This window comes from Azolla caroliniana, unplaced genomic scaffold (assembly GCF_043228905.1).
Source record: "Azolla caroliniana isolate FFs.n. ecotype wild unplaced genomic scaffold, voAzoCaro1.0.p SCAF_6, whole genome shotgun sequence".
NCBI classification, from domain to species: Eukaryota; Viridiplantae; Streptophyta; class Polypodiopsida; order Salviniales; family Salviniaceae; genus Azolla; species Azolla caroliniana.
In genome coordinates, this window is record NW_028230441.1 from 9723385 (window position 1) to 9747128 (window position 23744).

General features: G+C 37.3%; 1 protein-coding gene across 1 annotated transcript in view; it reads left to right on the forward strand.

The window, feature by feature from the left end:
* Positions 1-23314, forward strand: part of LOC147863030 (pleckstrin homology (PH) domain-containing protein) — a 45300-nt gene extending 21986 nt beyond the window's left edge. The window contains exons 36-68 of the mRNA XM_087320729.1: positions 246-415; positions 812-912; positions 991-1283; positions 1380-1464; positions 1586-1855; positions 1928-2296; positions 5804-6134; positions 6217-6375; positions 6452-6615; positions 7224-7404; positions 7476-7748; positions 7961-8158; positions 9005-9047; positions 9123-9262; positions 9455-9973; positions 10053-10838; positions 10919-10992; positions 12101-12428; positions 12514-12615; positions 12770-12925; positions 13168-13346; positions 13540-14019; positions 14643-14823; positions 14939-15075; positions 15154-15280; positions 19817-20038; positions 20113-20472; positions 21008-21166; positions 21255-21539; positions 21716-21961; positions 22039-22091; positions 22198-22306; positions 22620-23314. Of these exons, the coding sequence (XP_087176855.1) occupies positions 246-415; positions 812-912; positions 991-1283; positions 1380-1464; positions 1586-1855; positions 1928-2296; positions 5804-6134; positions 6217-6375; positions 6452-6615; positions 7224-7404; positions 7476-7748; positions 7961-8158; positions 9005-9047; positions 9123-9262; positions 9455-9973; positions 10053-10838; positions 10919-10992; positions 12101-12428; positions 12514-12615; positions 12770-12925; positions 13168-13346; positions 13540-14019; positions 14643-14823; positions 14939-15075; positions 15154-15280; positions 19817-20038; positions 20113-20472; positions 21008-21166; positions 21255-21539; positions 21716-21961; positions 22039-22091; positions 22198-22306; positions 22620-22955 (7616 nt within the window). The 3' untranslated portion in view covers positions 22956-23314. The remainder of the gene's footprint in view (positions 1-245; positions 416-811; positions 913-990; positions 1284-1379; positions 1465-1585; positions 1856-1927; positions 2297-5803; positions 6135-6216; positions 6376-6451; positions 6616-7223; positions 7405-7475; positions 7749-7960; positions 8159-9004; positions 9048-9122; positions 9263-9454; positions 9974-10052; positions 10839-10918; positions 10993-12100; positions 12429-12513; positions 12616-12769; positions 12926-13167; positions 13347-13539; positions 14020-14642; positions 14824-14938; positions 15076-15153; positions 15281-19816; positions 20039-20112; positions 20473-21007; positions 21167-21254; positions 21540-21715; positions 21962-22038; positions 22092-22197; positions 22307-22619) is intronic.
* Positions 23315-23744: the final 430 nt, after the last annotated feature.

Below are 23744 nucleotides of genomic sequence, written 5' to 3' on the forward strand. Positions count from 1 at the left end.
ACTATCTGGTGTAGTGAGTGTTCAGAATGTAATTTTCTGTGAGGTTATCTAAGTAGCTACGCTTAAGACTGCTATCCATTATGTTCTATTTTGTTAATCATTTGGAGCAGATATTTTGATGGAAACTTTGAAGTATTTTCAGTGTGCATCATCTACATTTTTAAAACTGTAAAGATTTGAAGCCCATTTTTATTTGAAGCTAAATTGGAGACAGTCCATCATCTGTGTTCATGTGTGTCAGTCAGGAGAGCTCCTTGATTCATGCATCTTGCTCGGGATTAACAGTCACTATTCTGTTCTTGAGGCCGATGGAGTTATCTTGCAACCATATTCTTCTGTTTCAGATGATAAAATCAAGGGCCAAAAGGATGTGCAAATGGAATACTCTACAAAAGAGATGATGTTTGACCTTCAAGTAAGTGCATGATTTGATTGATTTATTATTATTTTTACTCCATCTAGTCTATCCTTGCAAAATTTGGGCACGTCGATATCCCCTACATTTTCAAAAGTTTAAATCAGACACGTTAGAAAATCCAAAATTACAATGAGCCACATAAAAGTTTTGCTGGATGCCATGGCAGTCTGAAAATACAAATCAAGAATGTACTGGATGGCATTGGAGAAGATGGAAACAGACTAATTATGTGACGTTAAGCTAATATTTTGTGAGAATTGAGAATAATTTACAGAATATTCTGAAATTTGAGAGGTGTAAGCATTCCATCATGGTAAATCCTGAAAGGTACACCTGGCTACATTTCCTGTGCTCCATTCCCTGTGAGAACTTCAAATCTGATCATTTTTACAGGCAATTGGATTGGAGCTAACATTTTATGATAGTGGAAGTCAATATCAAAGGCCACAGGTGATAGAGAGGCTTATTCGTGCTAAAGTGGATGCCTTCTCAAGGTTGTTGCTGTTACTGCAGGCAGTCTTGAACTCTTTATCTAATTAATATTAATACTTTGTATTTTTATCTATTTCTAGGTTTATTTTGAAGGGTAGTGATATGGAACTAAGTGCTAAATTAAAAAGCCTATCACTAGATGCAAGCAGCGGGCTTTGTGTGGTTGAACCAGTTGATGCCGAAGTGAACTACTCATCTGTGTCTGGGAAGCAAGATATCCACGTAATGTTGTCCAATGTCTTTACAAACTTGTCATTCAGTGTCTTGCAACTGATTTTGAGATTGCAAGAAGATATTTCTTCATTTCTACGCATAACGACCCGGCAAGCTACTATTCAATGTTACGAGTTTGACAAAATCTGGACTGAAGAATGTATGTAAAAATGGAAGGTTTGATTCCAGTAAACCAATTAAATGGAGAGACTTAAAAGCAGTTTTTTGAACATATAACTCCGACTGAAAATTGCAGCAAGCTCAGGAGATCAAAAGGTGACGTTTTGGCGTGCACGTCCTCCACCTGGATTCACCATTCTTGGTGACTGCATAACACCCTCGTGAGAAATACCGACAACAATACACTTCTTCTTGCAATGTTACTTAGTGAAGTTTGGCTGTGGATTGACTTATCTCGTTCTTGGGAGTTTATATGATACCCAAAGGTTTTGTTTATTGCAGGGATGAACCTCTAAGTAAAGGGGTTCTTGCAGTCAACGTGAGTTTGAGTTGGTTTAGGAGACCTACAGGTTTTGAGAAGGTCTGGTCATCTGTGGATAGTGATTCGGGTAGTGGTTGCTGTATATGGAAACCAATCTGTCCAGCTGGATATGTGTCTTTGGGCTGTGTGGCAATGCAAGGAGTTGGCCAACCGTCACGTTTTTCTGTTGCTTGTGTGAAGGAAAGGGTTGTGACATCCTCATCTTGGATGGACTGCATTCTTCTTCAGAGGTAGCATGTTGCTAATATCTTATGTTATTCATGGTTTATTTTGATAATATTCCATAACCACTATGTTTGCAGGAATGGCGTTGATGCATATGGATCTTTTTGGAGAGTGGATAATTCTCTAGGTTCTTTCTTTGTGGAACATGGAATGAAAGAACCTCATAAGGACTTGCCATTTGAGTTGTTATATGTTGCATCCACTCAAGGATTTCCTAGAGTCCAGAAGATTGATCATAAGTCCAAATTAATTTCAAATGAGGATGACTCAGAGCAAGGACAATCATCCATTATGACACAGCCTACAGTTGAACAACTCTATCAAACTCTGTCAGAATTTCATCTTGTCTGGTCCAGCGAGTCCAGTGATTCTAGTGGCCAAATTTCTATCTGGAGACCAGAACTTCCCGCAGGTTGTACATTTGTCGGTGATATTGCAGTTCAGGGGTATGTAACTCTTAACATTTTGGGAATTTTTTTTTATTTAAATGAAATTAGACTCCACAATACATGTTCCCAGGCCAGATTCACCTTATAATATTTATAATACAAAGGAAATATATATTAATGTCTTTTAAGAGGCCAAAATAGAACATAAGGCCAAAAACGAGACATCTTTAAATGCTGTTTCATCTTTGAGAACAACAAACAAAATAACTGTAACTGCATAAATAGGAAATAAAGAAGTGCAAAAATAATCTTGTTATCTATACATGTATGATGAATTGTAATTTCTATCTTCAAAAGATCTGCAGAATGGGGAGATCTCCAAAACGAGGACACACTTTGCCTTAGTGTTTCAATGACAAGGGTCGTGAGAGTGTGGTCCACAGGAAACATTTTCATGAGAACTAAAACTCCTGCTTTTGAATGTGAAACCGGGAACTATTACACATTTTGTCATATCAGTTATGTAGCTTGGTTATGTCAAAAGATTGAAGATTGTTTCTTTTTTGTTATTGGTACGAAGACTTGTGGTTATGTCCTGCAGAAGGCTCTTGGAGTTATGATCCTTGCAGAACCTCATTATGCATGGCAGAATTGAAAGAGGGAGATATATCAGCTCAATTGAACGATCAGGAAGTTTTAGATAAAAAGATAGAAACCCTAGTATTATTGTGTGGATTGGCACATGTAGGAAATAATAAAGATGGATTTTGAGGGAATAGCACCAGAATCGGGAAATCAACTCAAGATACCCATTGTAATAGCAGGAGCTAATATGTCAGATTACACCTTAGTCAGGGAGAAGATACCTTAAAAGCAGCCATGACACACTGGTGTTCGGAATATTATTACTATACTGCCAACATCGAGAAGAAAAACTGAGAAAATGCAGGAATCAATTAATCAACCTGTACAGGGAGCAAGTCTTATAATCATGCTTCAGTACCTTTTGGGCCCTTGCCTTCGATCATAGCTTCTCAACTAAACTTAGAATTAAGAGGATGATCCATTCTTGTGTCAGACTGGTTACCCTCTTAAAGGTATCCCAAACTTACTGCTTTGGGTGAGGGAGTTTGTGGTTGTGGTATAAACCCTTTCCAGGTCTACATACATGACAAATAGTTGATTGAATTGCCACAATGAGTAGGAATGATAGGGCTAAAGAATGTTGCATTGGGGTCCAAAGCCTTGGTTAAAGAGGCAACGATATCTCCCCCTTATTTCATAAAGAATAGTACAATAGCAAATATACTGTTCATCCAATTTACTTCATGGGGACAAGGTTTGTTCCACATCTGTAGTCCTTACCCTTTTGACCTTTATAGGCTTTTGCCTACTTCTGCAACAGGATATTGTAGCAGTGCTTTTGCCAAATTGCGAAATTTTGTGCACCCTCAGAAACTTCTTGATGTGCATGAGATGGCTGCTATCATTGCCTGCCAGTTTATAATTTTCAGCCCGAAAAAAATGACCAGAAAATTTAGCAAATGCATGCCAAAACCATATGAACTCCCATCAGTGTTTAAGAGATTTTCTTACAGAGAACCTATGAATGGGCAAAACGGGATGAACTACAGCCCTCTGCCCGTCTCCTTCCTGCGCGGATTATTGCAGCCCCCTGCCTATCTCTTACCTGTCCTGACCTGTGGTGCTGCGGTGACTGTCAAAGCTCCCTGCCTGTCTCCTGCCTAGAAAAGTGTTACCTGTGCACTGCAGGGACTTTGAGATGCACAACTTAATTTTCGATCTGATACCAGTTTGTAGGAAAGGAAAGGAAAGATATATTAACGTCTTTCAAGAAGCCAAAATGGCCTATAAAACCAAATAAGAGATTACATCTTAAGTGTTGTCTCGTCTTTGAGAACAAATCAAAATAAAATAAATTTTAACAGTAAATATAAAAGTAAATAAGATGAAAAGAAAAGAAACGAGGGAATCTGGTTTTTGGCACATGTGAGATTCTCAAGTTAGGTATATTGTAGCTTTTGTGTTTGAAAGATCTCTAGCATAGGGAGACGAAAGCAAATCAGGCAGTGCTGGATCAGACACACACAGACAGAAAGAAAGACGAAAGAAAGAAAGAAATATTAACAAGGAAGAGATTACATCGTAAAATGTTGTCTTATCTTTGAGATCAACAAACGAAAATCAAGTTAACTAAATAAAAGAAGTAATAGAAATATGATTAAAATGTGACTAAAGAATCTTGACATCGAAGATTTTCAAGTCAGATATATTGTAGTTTTTGTCTTCAAAAGATCTCTGGCATAGGTAGATTCAAAATGCAGAGGTCTCCTAAGCGAAGGAAGCACCTACAATGGCAGGAGATAATGGCCTTTATTTGTCAAATAACAAGGGTGGTGAGAGGGACAACTGCAAAGAAGGCAGAGGCAGGGGTAGAGATCATGAGATGCGAAGTATTTCTTTTTTCTATATGACTCTCCTTTAGGTTTTCGTCCTTTATATTTGCTATTGACAAAGCAATATATTTTAATGTATCTATACAGGTGTAATTTTCTGTAGTGTCTGTTATGAAATCAGAGGGAGATACCATTGCCTCTTAAAACAAGGCTTTGTTTGGCCCACTACACAAGGTAATGGAATATGAGGACCAACGGTGCCTAGGACTTTTCTTGCTAGAACTCAAGAGACATAGGGAAAAGTTGTTGAAGGACAATAGTACAGCCACACAAGCTCATCCACAAAGAACAATCACAACCTTCTTTAGCCCCATCATTCCTAGTAATGCTATAAGTCAATCAAGGGATACACAAATGGGCTCCCAACCAGGAGATAACAACGGGGTTACAATAGATTGGGCAATAGCAATTTGTTGTGCATATAGGCCCCGGCTCCACGAACCGCGACCCTTGTCATCGACAAATAAAGGCCATTATCTCCCGCCACGGCAGGTGCTTCCCTTGCTTCGGAGACCTCTTCATTCTAGATTGACCTATGCTAGAGATTTTCCGAAGACAAAAGTTATAATATATCTAACTTGAGAACCTCACATGTGCCGAATACCAGATTCTTTCATCTCTTTTTTTTATCCTATTTACTGAGTAATATTTATTTTATTTTGATTTGTTGTTCTCAAAGACGAGACAACACTTACGATGTAATTTCTTGTTTGTTCTTATAGGCCATTTTGGCCTCTTAAAAGATGTTAATATATATTTCTCTCTTTTACTTCTGTTTTCTAAAGCTCAACATATTACATTTTCTGCCTACTGTAGCATTCAATGTATATCAATGGCTTGAATATATATAATCCTGAGGAACTATTGCCAAATCACTAGAACTGAAATTGCTGCTTTCATAAGGTCTCATCATGAGAAAAGGCAGTTTGGGATTCATGGGTGATTTGAGGGAGTATTTGCTATTGAATTGGTTAAGAAACATTATGGTTTGGGAGTGAAACATGAACATTGGGTGTTGCTTAAGTAGGTAAGATTCCTGGCTCTGCGATTCAACTTCGTACTGATTATATGTTTCAATGTTTTGCAGACATGAGTCTCCTGACAAGGGAATAATCCTGAGATCACAACATGATGATGTCTTACTTAAGAAACCATTGTATTTTAAAGAATTGGCACACATCCGAAAGGATAGGGATTCCAGTGAGGTCTTCTTTTGGCTCCCTATCGCACCTGCAGGATTTTCTGCACTTGGATGCATTTGCAGTAATAGTTCTAGGCTTGATCCAGAACTTCTAAGTTCAGTTCGATGCATTCGGAATGATGTTGTTGTGCCAGTTCAGTATGGGGGAAAAGTTGGTGAAGGTATACAAGCCAGAGATGCTACTCAGGTGGTTAATATTTGGTGTGTGAAGAACAAGGTTAGAACAGTGTTTAAAAAAATCTTGATCGGACTTTCCTATGTTGAAATTTTCCATGATCATAATGCTGCTTTTTTTCCAGATGGGAACTTTTATTGCTCAAAAAGGTTTAAAGGCTCCGCCAAGAAGACTTGCTCTATGCATTGCAGAATTAGATGGAGATAATTGTGCAAATAATATTGTAGCAGATGCAAAACTCAGAACATTTTCAGCAGTAGTATATGATGACTTTTGTGGATTGGTTAGTGTACTTATATTGTTGTTTATGACGAAGATAAATGGAATTACTTTTCTCAAATCCAGTTGTGTTCTTTCAGATGACACCTATCCTAAATATAACATTGTCTGGTGTAAATGCAAGTGCTCATGGTCATAGTCATTCCCTACAGTCATCCATCAATTTCTCATTTGCTGCTGAAACATATAATACAAAATGTTTTGCATGGGAACCAGTGGTAGAGCCTTTTGAAGCTATTGTAAGGTATTGTATACTCTTCTCTGCTTGTTTGACATTCTCCAAGATAAAACAGTTTCAGTCATAAGTGTCTTGTTTGGTCTCATTAGTCATTAAGGAATTGTAAGAGGCGTTAATATATCTTTATTTCTATTTGTGTTTTGAAGTCAAATGGTAAGGTGTATCTACTTATAATAGGAAATAAAGGTGTATCTTTATTTCTATTCTGGATATGTTACGATGCATCCTTTATATAGTATCATGTGAATAGAAAAACCAGTGAAGTTTCCATAATAGAAAGAAAGAAAGAAATATTAACATCTTTTAATTGGCGAAAATGGCCGATAAGACCAAACAAGAGATTACATCTTAAGTGTTGTCTCATCTTTGATAACAACAAATCAAAATAAGATAAAGAGACTAAAGAATCTTGTTATTGGTACATGTAAGATTCTGAAGTCAGATATATTATAAAAGGAATAGAACAGAAGTAGCCAGATCAAGTCTCAGTAACAGAATAATAGTGTATAATGGAAATCTACAATATAGTCTTTGACATACAGTTAATGTTTTGAAGGATGACAAGTCCAGACTCATATGTATGTACAATTAACAGCTAGATTTTTTTGGAGCAGGCATAAATATCAAAGTATTTCTTCACATGGGGAAATTTCAACTGTATCAGAGATTAGATTTGTGTCAATTAGTGCACTTAACATTAACGCTTCAGTGACAAATGTAAACATGCTATTGGAGGCCTATGAAAGCTGGAACGTCCTGTCCAAGCTGATGGAACGTTCAAAGCACCATACAATGGTATGGCTAGATTTCTATTCTCAGTAAATTTCTTGATGGACAACTCATTTTCTATCGGATTTGATTCATAGGGTTTTAGAACTCAGAGTGACTACTTGGAAAGGCCAGTGTTGGAATTCAACAGAAATAAGACGTTCAAGGTTATTCATCACAATAAGCTGGGAGAAGATATATTGATTCAATTTATGGAGTCAAGTGGTCAGCCAAAAACGATTACATTGCCTTCAGGATGTAGAATGTCTTTAAATTTACCTACACCAAGTAGTATTCTGGATCCACGTTGGAAAGGAAATATAAAAAAGTCTGTGGTTAGAGTGATAACACTTTTCATAGGTTCGGCTAAGGTATGTGCCCCGTGTATGGGTAAATATTCTCTCTATTTATTATATTTACCTGGTTTTGTTCTTCTCTAGATGGGACAATATTTTTAGATGTAATGTCATTTAGACTCATTTTGATTCCTGAAAAGATGTTAATATATCATTTTTCATTTTTGTTTGTTCTCCTCTATGTTACATAAACCTGTCTCATTTGTCCTTATTTTTTCCTTATACAGATTCCTCATACGAGTGGACTTACGAAGCAAAAATATATGGCAGCTCTGCGAATTTTCCCACAGTTTCAGAATTCAGACAGATGCCAGTTGAACGAACAAAGTGCACACACTCGATTTGTTTATCCTGTGCTTATTTCAAATTCCGAGTATCAAGCTCTCTGTTGGAATGAAGCTTTTCTCTTCAAATTAGAGGATGGGGTAATATCTTTTACAAATTTGCTCCATGCCTTTCCAGACTAATTCTGTCTCTTGTAGAAAAACTAGTCTTCTTCTTCCTTCTCATATTCGTAATGTGCATTCACAATTTAAGCATTCATATGTCTAGATATCAAGTTTCTATCATACAGCTATTTTTGTGTTTCTGCACTTTGTATTTCTAATCAGTTAAAAATAACTAGAAATTTTAATTTAATTGGTTCTTTCAATCATATTTCAGAGTAATTTGTACTTGAATTAAAAGATAAAATATGGCTGCTGAAGTATTTTAGAGTTAGTCTCATGCGATGAGCAATGTTCTTTTCTATGGTCTGTAAGTTCTTGTGTTAAACATGGATTTGCAATGCCTAATGTTCTATTCATGTGCTGCAAGTCCAAGAGTTGAGACTTTAGTAAGATATGTTGTCTTCCTAGCAGATAGAAATGATCAATAAGATATCACGAAGCAATTATTTTTGCTCTTTATCCAACCGCAACTTTTGCCCCATGAACACTAATGTAGAGAATGCTTGAACAATCTAGGTGTGAACATGTGCAATGGATTGAGGTGTCTGCTAGAATATTTAGAGATAGGATTTATCCTTTTTCTGCGTTATGGCTTGTTGATATCTAGGAACGCTTCGATATATAATATTGAAATTTCGACCTATTTCAAACTTGGCTATATACTTGCTACTGTAAAGGAGAAAGTATCCTTGTCTCACTTGAGATGATAAGATTACCTTTCCAGAAAGCTTTATTTATTTCAAGTGAGATGAGAATAATCTATACTAACCGGGTTTTAATCTCTATTTTCTGTTCGTGTAACATCATTTTTCCTCTTTCCAGGACAACTACACAGTGGAAATTACAGTGACAGAAATTTCCTCAGGTTTAACTTTATTGGAACTGAATAATGTCATTTGTTTGGGTTGAAAGCTATTATTCAAATTCTTTTATTAAGCAGGGTCAGCAGTGGGGAATTGCTTGGTTCATTTATCGGCAGATGAACAAACAGTATCTGATGTGGGGATGGAAGGAGGTTCTCCTGCAATGTTCGTTATTGGGATGAAATGGGAGCCATTGTGGCAGTATGATAAAGACCAGGTAAAATTGAAGCCAATTTAGAAAAATCTCTTAAATGACATGGTAATTATTGGGGCGTTTTTGTTTCCATACCTTATGGCTTTGTTTTCTAGATTCAGGTTATTAGGTTCTACTTCAAAGTGTTTTAGATATCATAGCCCTACTTTGTGTTATGTCTATTTGACAATTTATTGGCCATTTTTCCTTTAGCAGGAAAAACATACTCAAGGAGGTAGGTTCGGAGAGATATACTATGGTATTCATACATCTATAGCACATGATGAGGAAACAAAACCTGTTTTACGTCAAAAGTATACAAATCAGTTGGAAAAAGCTGCAGATTTAGTCCCTGGAACAATTAAAGTATCTTTCAAAGCTAAAGAATCCTGGACACAAATAGGCTTGAATTATGCTGCAAGTGCGACTTGTTGGCGTTTGGATAATGACACCATAGCAACTGACACTGCTATTGATGATATGGAAAAGCAATTAACATTTAGATCTCTAGCTGTTGTAATGAATGCTACAGACTTTGCCCTCGATTTCGCTTTGTCTTCAAAGCAATGCCACAAAGAAATTCCTCTGAATGGCCAAGTTCCATCAATTACAGATGAAGTTTTTGAAAATGAGCGATATCAACCACTTCTTGGATGGGGAAGTTCCTGGCCTGGTCACCTCCTCCCAATGGATCCCCAGCGTTGGAGTAAGCGTGATGGCTCTTGCTCTGCAAAGGTATGTGATGTTTAAATGTTTTAAATTCAACAATATAATTGATTATCTATAGCTAGCAATTTAAAATTATGTAATACAGGAGTTTCCAGAAGTTCCATTACCACTGGGCTGGCAATGGGAAGAGAATTGGAAAGTAGATATGAGGGATGCAGCAGATGAAAATGGCTGGTCATATGCATTTGATTTTACCACGCAAAATTGGCCTCCAGAGGACAACAAGATAGGTGCAACCAAATTTATTAGACGACGGCGCTGGATTCGTTCACGAAAATGTGTTAGCACATCTAGCAGCACTGCACCATTACTTATTGCAACGTTGAACCCTGGGGAGACAAATCCTCTACCCATCCGATGCTTGTGGCCAGAGGCTCCAGATTACATCCTTAAATTTAGGCCAGAAGCAAAAACCAGCAATGGAAAGAACAAATATAAATGGAGTAATACAGTATTATGTAAAGTGCACTCAGAGATTATAGAGAAACAGAAGCCTATATCCGAAATTAGTTTGCATTCTTTAGTAGAGTTGGAAGAACTGATATGCTCATCTGTAGAGGAGGCATCTAGCTCTGAACCTTCGAAAAGTATTTGGTTTGTTGTTGATGTGAAAGCAAGAGAAAGAGGGATAAGTTCACAGTTGGACCCAGTGCAGGACTGGAAAATCTCTGTTATGGCACCCCTGATCTTGCATAATTACCTGCCAGTCTTGTCTGAGTATTCTGTGCTTGAAAAATGTGAGGGGAATGGTTTCATCCTTCGAGAAAATGGAGTTATTGAACCTGGAAAAGAAGCGCATGTATACACTACTGATATTAGGAAAGCGATATATTTGACATGGATTCCTCAAGGAGGCTGGCAACCTGAAGAAGTATGGCTATAATTATCTTATGCTTCTGTTCATGTGTTTGTGTACATTCAACACTCATCATATTGGTTTACTCTATGAAGGTTCCTGCACTTATTTCTCACCCGCTCAAGCCAGCAGTTAAGCATATATACCTTGAGAATTTTTCGACAGGAAGGTACATTCTGTAACCATATCCATTTGTCTGACAATTCCCTCATCTTAGACCTACAGTAGATTAGGCGCCGTGTTCAACATATTACTATTATTGAATGATAATAGTTTCCATTAAGGTTTTTAGGTAATCAATATTGTGTCATGGTCACTATTCACAAACAACAAAGTGGATATAAATGGTCTACCAATATCAGGGACTTAATAACATTTCAATTTCCTTTTAGACATATTTACAGTCTCCTAAACCCTAAACCCTAAACTATTGAACATAACCAATACAAATCCATTATATGCTAATTTCTGCCATTTTTTAATTGTAATTGAGTTGAGATTTCATGAGTAGCATCAGTACCAGCTGAGAAAATCAACCGAACCTCGGGTTTAGGAAAAAGAAGGTGAGCATCAGGGGAAATGTCTTTCAGTTGGATCATTGTGATGCATCTGGTTTATCATTGGACATGTATCTTGGGAATTCATACATACTGCCTTTACATGAAGTAAATACTATTAGCATCTGGCTTGTTGTTCTTATTTATTTATTGCAGTAGATTTAGGGAGTATTGGATATACATTTTGGACATTGACATACTTATCATTTGCACAGGTTATTTGCGCATGAAATAGTTATCATTTGCACATTTCTTTGTTGGAATCTAGATTTCTTGACCCAAAGGTCTGGCGAAATAGAATATTATTTAATCATAGAAATGGCGGAATCAGATGCACCTGTAAGAATCAGAACGAACCAGTTACCGAATCCACCTTGTTGAATTATGTGCATCTTGTGTACACAGTAGAATCAAGTAGATTCATAATACTTTTATATGGAAATGCAAACATATCAATATCCTCAGTTTATCCTGTCTACCTCCTTCCTCTAGTCAAAACTGAAAGTGCTTATATGTAAATGATCATGTACGTTTACAGCTATTCTCTGCTGTTTATCTTGTACCTACGTTCCCTTCTTGAACATGGGTGGCAAATTGATGTCTTTCCACCCAAATTTCCCTCACGTTGAGGGAGCAGCATTCAAGTTCTGATGGACAGAAGGATGGCAAATGATGTGTTTTACCTGCTACTGGCTTGCTAATGCTCTTGTTCAAATGTAGGTTGCTCCGTGTCCTTGTGGATGATTGCTCTGACGCCAAGGAGTTTAGTGCGAAAAGGATAAGATTTTATGTTCCTTGCTGGCTTGATGTGAAGAATGTTCCTCCATTACGTTGCATTTTCTCAGAGCTTGTAAGTGACAAGTGGCGTTTTGAATCAAAATCAAGGTTACACAAGAAAATAGAGGTCATAGAACATGAAGAGATGAATGGACCATATGCAATGGTGTCGAACTTGAGTCTAGAAAAGATGGGCATATCTGTTGATCTTTCTGGAACAAATGAGGTTTTTATTGGCGATGCAAAGTCACTTAAGACACTGAGCCAAGCGGTAAAACTCTGTGCACTATGATAAGATTTGGCAGTTGATTCCATTGATAGATTTATGTCTTGTCTATTTTTTTGTTTATGTTCAGGATGGTTTTGTTGAATTGAGAGCTTTAAATAATGTAGCATCAGTGTACTACAAACTTTTTGCTTCATTGAAGCTCTGTCCTTACCCAAGTGTTCCAACAAAGGTAAATGATTAAGCCTCTTGCTTCAAGTCCTGACTATTTCTTTGCATTGAAGACTTGGGAGTTATACATTTTTAAATGGAAAGTTTTGTGATTTATTGACAATGCAAAACTAAATGTTCTAACCGAACAGTTGAGCATTCTTCTGTGTTGGCAGGTTTTGATGTTACGCCCTTATATGACATTTACTAATAGGCTGGGTGAGGTCATATTCTTGAAACAAACTAATATTGATGAGCCAAAAATGTTAAACCCTTTCGATTATCGAACTATTTTTCCATGCCCACAAACAGATGAATCTGAAGGTCTTCAGGTTAGTGAAAACCTAATATATATATTTCTTAATTTTTTATAATTTTAGGGATAAGATATAATTACTGATAAATAATTAGAGCCTTAAGATTATATACATTTAATGCTAGTTGTAATTGATAAAAATGTGTTTTGGGAAGTGTATCGTAAGTCCTAATCCATGACAAGCAATTTCTTGGCTGCCATTATTGTGTTTTTCTTTTTGTGAGCACTGATTGCTCTGATATCTTGATAAATCTGTAGGTGAGCTTTGATGGTTTACATTGGTCATTACCTCTTGTCATCATGCAAGAAGAGACCTTGCATATTCCCTTGTGGAAATCTACTTCAAGAAACATTATAAGGATTGAAATAAGAGGTTATGAAGAAGGTTCAAGATTCCTGGTTATATTCCGTCGAGGTTCTAGCTTTGGACCTTACAGGTATTCTTGTCGATGGTGCTTCCTTTTTCATTGTATATATTATTGTTTCTGTCTCACTTGGGGAAGGGCATCTGTGTGTCATGATCATGTGCAAGCATGCCTGTACAAACAGCATGGGCAGAGTATATTTTGTGGCATGTGCTAGTTGTGATTTTTTCTTTGCAACTCTTGGATAATTATTTATTGTTTCTAGGCTGGAAAATCATATGAGATACACAGAGCTGAAATACCGTCAAAGTGGGCTCAGTGATGGTTTATGGCAGTCCTTGCAACCTGGTTCGACAAATCTATACACATGGGAGAATCCCCATGAGAAACAATTTCTTGAGGTGTTGATTGTGCAAAATGGCATCTCAACCAGTGATGAGTTTGATATAAACAAATTTGGAAACCATTTTTCTAGCAGAAATGACAATCTTGTCAACGTCTGCTGTCGAGTCTTGGAAGTTGCTGGAAATCTGAAAGTTGTGAGGTTCTGTGAACTAAATAGATCATTAGAGATAGAAGAAACATCCTCAATTGGGGAGAAATCCTTTTTCCAAATGGCTGTCCAGCTGGAGGTTAAACAACTTGGAATTTCTGTCATCAATCTGAAGCTTCATGAAATATTATACCTCTGCATGGAGGGCATTTCATTCAGATATGCAACAGCACATGCAGGAAAAGGACACAGGTTCATATGTATTTTTTCTGTTGTTGGTTGTCCGTTATAAGATATGCATGAGACTACCTAAACAATGTTAGGTTTTGGAATCATATGGATTCTATCATACAAAATCAAAATGGGAAAGAACGTCGACAAAATAGTATTTTCATGTACTAGATTTGTTGTAGTGGTCTGCAGTGTTGATTTAACATTAATAATTTTTACATAACAATTTGAAAGCGTTTTTCTTACTATAATTAGTAGATCATTGATTCATTTTGAATGAAAAGCATGTTTTATTTAATCTCTACATGTGTGAATATATCAATGACAGTATGTCTAGTTTTAAACTCAGTGATAGCATCGCTACTTTTAAACTTGGTGTGTGTGAATATATCAGTGATAGTATGTGTATTTTAAAAATCAGTGATAGTATTGCGAGTTTTAAACTTGGTGGTAGTAGCTCTAGTTTTAAACTTGGTGATAGTATCTCTAGTTTTAAACTTGGTATAGTATCTCTAGTTTCCAATAGCCTAGGTGCAGTGACCTACTTGGAGACAATGTACTTGAAAATATCATGGTATTCATATTTCAAACTGAAAGTGGAAATGTACCTACTGGCTAAAACTGTGTTTTGTTTGGTTTCTTAGGTTCAAGTTTTTTCTTGGTTACCTGCAGCTTGACAACCAGTTACCAATGAGTGTCCTTCCTGTTATCTTTGCTCCTGAAGGGAAACATGACCTTGCCAATCCAGTCTTGAAAATATCTGTTAAAGTCTCTGATTCAGATTCGGAGACTACTGATGAAGTTTATCCTTATATTGGAGTAGAGGTGATGCTTCTAGTGTTCATTTTCTTTGGGATTGATCTTATGAAATAAGTTTTGACTTGATTATTAGCAAATCTACTTGAGACACTGTACTGATTTAGTTCATTGGTGCTATTAGGTGACGAGGCATTCTTGGAGAGTAAATATACATGAACCCATTATTTGGGCCGTGCTTGACTTCTACAGAGAACTTCGTTTGGGTAAATTTGCTGCAGGTTCAGATATTGGCCTTGTAGATCCAGAAGTCAGAATTGAGTAAGTATACATTTGTACTCAGTTATATACACTCCACAGAAATGTGATGATGTGTCTGAAACACTTAATCTTCTGCAGGTATATGAGTATATCGGAAACTAGGCTGAAACTAACATTGGAAACAGCACCAATGCAGCGACCAAGGGGCATGCTCGGAATATGGAGCCCTTTTGTTACTGCTCTTGGGAATACATCAAAGATGCCTGTAAGTTCAATATTTTTGTATTTTCCTTTGTAGAGTTGAAATCCTTTGGACGTGTATTACTTGAAATCTTAGAAAATCCTCAATTACCTCAAGGTTGTATGCCCTTCACAATCTGTCAAAAATCTCCTTGGGAATCTTACTGTGAGCAAAGTAGATCTAGAAGAGCATGGCATTGTTTACCATAGTACATTATATAAGTTCCTGGATACCTCATGTGAATTTTGGGTGATGATGTGTGGAGATAGAGAATGTTACTCATAATTCCTGTTTCGTTGGAACTATAACTGATAAACAATTGGTAAGTTTCGTTCTTCAATTTTATTTCTGTCATACCATAATTGGGATATTGATACATCTAATAAACATCCACACCTTACTGCAAGATTTTTTATTGTGAATTTCATATGACATATCAGTCATGCTGCATCATACCAGCTATTCTACTACATGAATGTGAACTCTATATGCTTAGGATATTGGAAGAAGTCTGTTGAGAATCAAGCTCAACTCAATTGAACATGCGCTTATGAAGAAAAACACAATGCATGAGCACACTTTATTGTAACCGTGTAGTTGTCAAATGTAAATGTGGTCAAAGAATATCAGATATTCTTATGACAGAATCATACTCGAGTGGATATCTTGATTAGATTCCATCAACCACACTTGATGTGGCAGTCCCTTGACAGCTTGTATAGAAAACCTGTTAGATATAATCAATGATCAGCCCCAAGTTGTAAACTAGGTCTTAACAAGGGAAATCATTGGAAAGATTTAGAGAGACCTTTAGTGTCAATGATTGCCCCCATGATAAGGAGTAAAGCATCGGCGCCACAATATAATCCGGGCAGACATGAGAACGCACCTATAATCACCGAGACATTGTTTCAATCAGTGACAAGTATCCAACATCTTTGGGAGCTCCCTAAATAAAGGTGCCCAATGTTGGCATTATGTCATCAAGACAACTGGCTGAAAATGGAGACATTCAATGTTGGTATGCTGAAATGCAGCAATGGTTCGAGTCACATGGCGTAAGCATAAATGCATTACCCCCGTTCCAATATGACCAAAGTGGAAAAGAATAGAGTGATCCGTACTGATATTATTAACTTGGAAAACAAGATAACATGGATCAGCCCCAAAATATCACTTGGTACATAGATGGCCCACTACAAGACACACTTCTTACCCCAGTTCCAATATAGCTTGGACTCTCCCCATCTAAATATGACCAAAGTGGAAAAGAATAGAGTGATCCGTGCTGATATTATTAACTTGAAAAACAAGATAACATGGATCAGCCCCAAAATATCACTTGGTACGTAGATGGCCCACTACAAGACACACTTCTTACACACATCGGAGGATGGATTCATCATCAGGCCACCTTGCACTATGCAATGTGATAGGGCAACTGCGAACTTCATCACATCAGTTAGAGATTGAGGTAGGCAGATATACATGAATACCTGTAGAAGAAAGAATTTCCAAGGAGTGGAATGCAAAGAACACTATGTTGGTCCATGTATTGTCTTTTATGAAATAAGAGGGAGATACCATTGCCTCTTTAAACAAGGCTTTGGCCCACTATGCAAGGTAATGGATTATGAGGACCAACGGTACCTAGAGCTTTTCTTGCTAGAACTCAAGACATACGGAAAAGTTGTTGAAGGTCAATAATACAGCCACACAAGCTTATCCACAAAAAACAATCACAGCTTTCTTGAGCCCCATCACTCCTACTAATGCCACAAGTCAATTAAGGGATACACAAATGGGCTCTAGACCAGGACATAACCAAGTGGTTACAAAACATTGGACAATAGCATTTTTTCATGCACGTAGGCCCCAGCTGTATTGACCATGACCTCAACACCCTTGTCATTGACAGATAAAGGCCATTATCTCCCACCATTGCAGGTGCTTCCCTCGCTTCGCAGACCTTTCCATTATGGATCAACCTATGTTAGAGATCTTTTGAAGACAAAAGTTACAATATATATCTAACTTGAGAATCTCACATGTGCCGAAAACCAGATTCCCTCGTATCTTATTTACTTTTATATTTGCCGAGACAACATTTAAGATATAATCTCTTGTTTGGACTTATAGGCCATTTTGGCTTCAGTGCTGTCATGCCCGTACTGTGTATTTTCTTATGTCTGGTTATTTTTTCTGATTCCTTCTCTTGCTCACACACACACTACACATCCGGGTCAGGGATATTGGTGTCAGCTTTGAATGGGGGTCTTTGTGGACCCTCTTGACTTCCGTGTTGTATGTTTCTCATGTTACGCTCTTATCTATCTATCTGCACTTCCCCACCTACATGGCTCATGCCCACGTGAATGCACCTTTTTTACTCCACAAAATGTAAGAAATATCATTGATTGGTTACGATTTGGGAAGGCCCAGGATCATGATGGATTGGTAGGTGAGCACTTTATTTATGCCAATGACATATTTCTCCCAATGTTGGTAACATACATCATTAATAATAGAGCTATGTGTGACCTACTAGATTGACAGAACATCCCTAAAAATAACCACTGGGACGATGGAGGTCTGAATTTTTCTAAATTTGTTCTATAATCCGGAATTTTGTATATAGAAAGATCATTGGCAATTGCCTTTCCATGGATTTATCTTATGTACTTAGTAATATTTAGTTTAAGATGATTTGATGTTCTCAAAGACGAGACAAAACTTAAGATGTAATCTCTTGTTTGGTCTTGTAGGCCATTTTGGCACAGAAAAAATTCTATTTGGTAGGATTCAGAAACTTGAGCTTTTTTTATTTGGATAGTACCACCACGAAAAAAGCCCTCGAAGGTCAGAAAGTAAATACGAAACATGTAAGATGCTGTGAAACCGGCTGTGATAGATGTTATCCATCTGGTTGGTTGTCCCCCTCCCCATGATTCGTACATATCAATGACCAATCAGGAGTTATCATGACAGGAGCTTTTGCGCATGGTGCTATATTCTTTATCTGGGATTATGATCCGGAACAGAACAAGGATAACGTCTTAGCAAGAATGTTGGAACATACGGAGCTAAACACGTCTGGGTATACAGGAGAATGTCCTGTCCTAGGAATGACAAAAGCATCTCTCAATACTGCTAGTTTTTCATCAGAGGCGAGGAACGAAGAAGCGACAGTCTTGATAGACTCACCCCCAACTTCTTTTTACTCAGTACGTGAATCGGATTAGACAAAAAAATCACCGACTAGATATATCCATCCTTTTTAAGACGTTAATATATCTTTCTTTCTTTCTATTTCCATATTTCTTAAAGTATAGCGCTAGAAAACTTGGTTAAACTATATGACTCGATCCTAGAGTCAGAATTGAGTATGTGGGCAAAGCGAATTGGCTGCCGTTCAGCTGGAGAGGCAGGCTTTTGGAAGGGGTTCACAACTTAGGATCACATATTGACCCTCTGAGCTCTTATTGAGGGCAGAGCCCATAATATGAGGATTTATTGTTGCTTTCTAGATTTACAAAAAGACATTGACACTGTGCCACATACCTCTCTAGAAGAAAGAATTTGCCAATTGTGTCATCAGGGGGAGTGGAATCTGAAGAACACCATGTTTTCCACTATAGTATTTTCCTTGAAATAGGGAGGAGATACCATTGCCTCTTTAAACAAGGCGTTGGCCCACTACGCAAGATAATGGAACATGAGGATCAACAGTACTTGGGACTTTTCTTCCTAGAACTCAAGAGACACAGGGAAAAGTTGTTGAAGTACAACAGTACGGACAGACAACCTCATAAATAAAGAACGATTACAACTTTCTTTAGCCCAACTACTCCTACAAATGCTACAAGTCAGTCAAGGACTACACAAATGAGCTCCCAACCAGGACATAATAAGGGGGTTACAATACATTGGGCAGTAGCAATTTAGTCTCTTTTTATCTTATTTACTTTCATATTTACTTAGTAATATTTATTTTATTTTGATTTGTTCTCAAAGACGAGACAACGCTCGGGATGTAATCTCTTGTTTGGTCTTATAGGCCATTTTTGGCCTCTTAAAATAGGTTAATTCTTTTTTTCTTTCTAAAATAAGTAAATTTTTGGCCAAAATCTACATTGCCCATTGTAGGCCACTGTTACAACCCTTTTGTTCTAAAATTTAGCAATGAGAGACATGCATTGTATCTATCCAATTTTAGTTTTTAATTTGTATCTATTTGTTTGTGATGAGATACAATTATGTCAGTTTTATACATTTGTGACTGCTGTAGTATAAATCTATCCTCGTTGATGTAGAGAAGATAGTGTCAGTAAGGGCCATCATCATACCTAACTTCTGCATAGGTTCAATTCATATCTTACTTGCTAAATGACTTTGTGCGAGGTAGAGAAAGAGAGAGAGAGAGAGAGAGAGAGAGAGAGAGAGAGAGAGAGAGAGAGAGAGAGAGAGGAGAGAGAGAGAGAGAGAGAGAGAGAGAGAGAGAGAGAGAGAGAGAGACAGAGACAGAGAGAGAGAGAGAGAGTGAGCTAACACCAATTTCAGATCCATTTGAGGGCTATCAATCGAAAGAACAGATATATGCATAAAAGTGCAATTACAGCAGCTATATTGGACCGTCTCCGCAGAGATTTAATACACAATCCACTGATGCTTCTTTCTGGGCTCGATGTACTTGGTATTACTAGCTCCACATTGGCAACATTGAGTGGAACTGTAGCGCAGCTTTCTAGTGACGGAAAGTTCCTCCAACTGCGTTCAAAGCAGGCAAGTTTAAATTATAATGTCACTGTCTATTTGTATTTTTACAGGGTATTATTCATGTGCTCTAAATATTACAGGATCGGTCAAGGCGCATTGCTGGTGTTGGGGATGGGATTGTACAAGGAACTGAAGCAATTGCACAGGGTGTTGCATTTGGTGTATCAGGAATGTTAAGTAAACCAATAGAAAATGCAAAAGAAAAAGGTCTTGCAGGGTTTGTTCAAGGTCTTGGAAAAGCTGCTATTGGTGTTGTGATGGAACCCATGAGTGGTGTACTTGATTTTGTGTCATTAACTGTCAATGGAGTTGGTGCAAGCTACACGAGGTGTCTAGATATTTTCCAACAGAAACCGGCCTATGATAGGATACGTCCTCCAAGGTCTGTTTCTCCAGATGGGATTTTACATTGCTATGATGAGAAGGCAGCAAAAGGACAGGTACACCCAAGATACTGAATTCTTGAAATCTTTCAACCTCTATAGAATTCTAATATAGATGGCATATATTATTGATTGTGCAGAGAATTCTAATCTACTATTTTGTAGTGATAGAAGTAATAGTGGTAGTAGTATAATAGAAGGATATTCTTTTTAACATCCATACGAGATTCATTAATACCAAACTCTTCAAGTGTTTCAACCTCTATTGAATTGTAGTATAGATATCACGTATTGTTGATGGCACAGAATTCTGCTTTATTATTTAGTAGTAGTGCTAGTGGCAGTAGTATAGTAGTATGGTTGCAGTGGTGGCAGTAGTGGCAGTGGTGGTGGAACTTGTGATGGTGGTACGGCACCTGCTTTTTGTTATCTTTTTTAATATTGACATTTTCTTGTAATTGTAAGGTCGCCCATCTTAAAATGATGTCTATCTGAAGCAATGGTTTCATCCTCTGTTTTTTCAGCTATTGAATTTTGACAGCAACATGATAATTCATTCTGAAACTTCCTTGTGACTGTAAATTATGTGCAGTTCATTCTGCAACTTGCTGAAGGGAGAGCAGGTTTTGTTCAGGGACTACTTTTTAGAGAGCCTTCCAAGTTTGCATGGTCGGATATGTATGAGGACCATTTCTACATCATGAATCAAAGAATTGTCATGATCACAACTAAGCGTATAATGTTGTTGCAGGTAAGTTTTAAGCTACATAGATTTTAAAGATGTTATTACTAATAGTATATGACCTCTCTATTCTTTACCTTTAAATCTCAAAATACAGTGCCCAAAGGTATTGAAGAATTCTCAGATACCACTACATTCATTTATTTTGTGGGATGTTCAATGGGAAGATCTCCTGGCTTTGGAGATGGCATGCTCAGGAATCCCGCATAGCCCAATATATGCAGTTCTTCATCTGCGTGGTGCGACCGCATCGCATGTACATATTGTAAAATGTTCATCCAACAATTCAGAAGATGAATATGAACATACAAGAGTGATCCTTGGATCCATTTCAGAGTCATGGAAAAAATATCGTCCATCAAGAGAAGCTATATTACAAGAGGTTTTCTCACACTGTATTATTGTTTAGAAAGTCTATATATTAAAAGAACGTTTGTTTAGAAAGAAAATTATAGCAGGCTATTATTGTTATTTATGTGGCTAACTAAAAAATGTTGCACCTTCATATTATAATTTTTCTTGCTAAATTAATTCAGTTTTGGTATTATTTTTATAAAGTTGATAACAAAGCATCAACATAGAGTATCCTCTGTACCTTCAACATCAAACTGGGTTATACGATCAGTTCATAAAGATGAAAGTAGTGAACATGGTGAAAGCAATGAAATGACTGCTCCTGGATCATCAAGTGAAATGATTCCAGGGAAAATGTTCATTCCTGATTCTGGAAATACTAAACAAGTTTTCAACTTCATGGTGATATGGACAAGTGAGCAGAAAGATGCATCATGCTGTGTTGACTCGGTATGCAACTTTTCTGTAGTATATTTTGTGTAAAATTGTGAGATTCGTCCCTGGTTATTTATTTTGCACTGATGTAGATTTCCACAAAAGAAAACATCATCACCATTTGGCGGCCCATTGTGCCAGAAGGGTATGCGAGATTTACAGTACTATAGTTGTTTTACATAAAAGATAAATAACCTTCATGTCTTTTCCATGCTGGCTATTTCTTATTTGTAATTTGTCTTCTTGCACAGTTACATTTCTATTGGAGATATTGCACACAAAGGGAGACATCAACCGTTGCTTTCTATCTCATACATTGACAAACCTGGAATGTTTGCACACCCAATTGGATTTGATCTTGTAAGTCAGATGTTGACCTATGAATATAAACATTCCTCGCTCATATGCATAGCAACTTTCTCTAAACATATCTCGGGTCTGTGATTCAATGGGAGGTAGCATGAAAATGCAGGAAAATTAATTCACACATCATCTAGCCTTGAAATGGACTAACGAATAAGATGTCCCTGTTCATGTTTGGGTATATTTATCTTTGATTTCCATTCGTTACTACCAATGCCATTTGTATGGAGACCAAACCTTACTACAAGAGACGCAATTGCATTTCCAATGAAGATGTTCATTTTTCCTTTTCCTTTCATAATGAATGCAGGTATGGAGAAGCTGGAAGGAGGGATTTCTTGATCCTATTTGTATCTGGGCTCCTAGAGCTCCGGATGGATATACAGCACTTGGTTGTATTGCTATTGCTGCATTTATTGAACCTGACATTAAAGATGTTTGGTGTGCCCATTTGAGCTTGGTAGGAGATGCACATTTTGAAGATGAGGAGATATGGCATACCCCAAATAATGCAGTCTGGGATTGTTTCTTCTACCAGATTGCAAGTGAGGCGCTTACTTTCATGGCTGTTCGGAGGCCCCAACTAAAAACGCAACTGAAACCAAAGAAGATTTTACCAGATCATCTGTCAAATCCCATTTTATAAGATGTCAGGGTGGAACGACGAATATGTCCAATTTACATTTAATTTTCAGATTGACATGAATGATTAATCACCCTCCAAGAGTGCATCACTCTTGGACGTTTGTTTGCAAGGTGAAAAAACATTAGAATGCAAGGTGGATCAAAGAAATTCATTGAGTAAACATTTATTCTGTTGTATATGTATGTGTTGGAGAATCCTCACCGAAATTGGGCTCATGCCAACTTATGTTTGATGGAGTCTTTTTTTGTCCTGTCCATATTGGACTGATTGTTTAAGTTGATACAAGGTTTGAGTAATAGTTATAAAAGAGACTTGAAACATGGATTTGCATTAATCATCAAGTAAAAGACCTTGTATCAGTTGTTTTCCCATCTGTATCTGAAGCACCTTTTTGCCGTGGATGATGCCAAGATTAAAGGTGTGCCACCGCAGAATCTAAATCTCCTCTCCTCCCTAAATCATAGCCCTCAATTGGCTTTTCTTTCTCTCTTTCCTTTTTCGTCCAAATTGCATAAAGGTATAAAAGGGCGGTTTATGAAGACGAAAAAGGCAGAGCCTTGCAAATGCTCTCTGTGCATCCGGTAGTGAATCCCCCTTTTAGGTCATAGGCATATCTTAGTTCTCTCTGGTTGTATAGGCATATCTTAGTTCTCTCTGGTTGTTATTTCAGATAGCAATATATGCTACCAGTGTGTTGGTTAGAGTTTTTGATACAATCAATGTATGCTTTATATTGAGTTCCTATATGATATATACAAGCTCTGTAGTAGCTTGAGTGACTTATGTGAG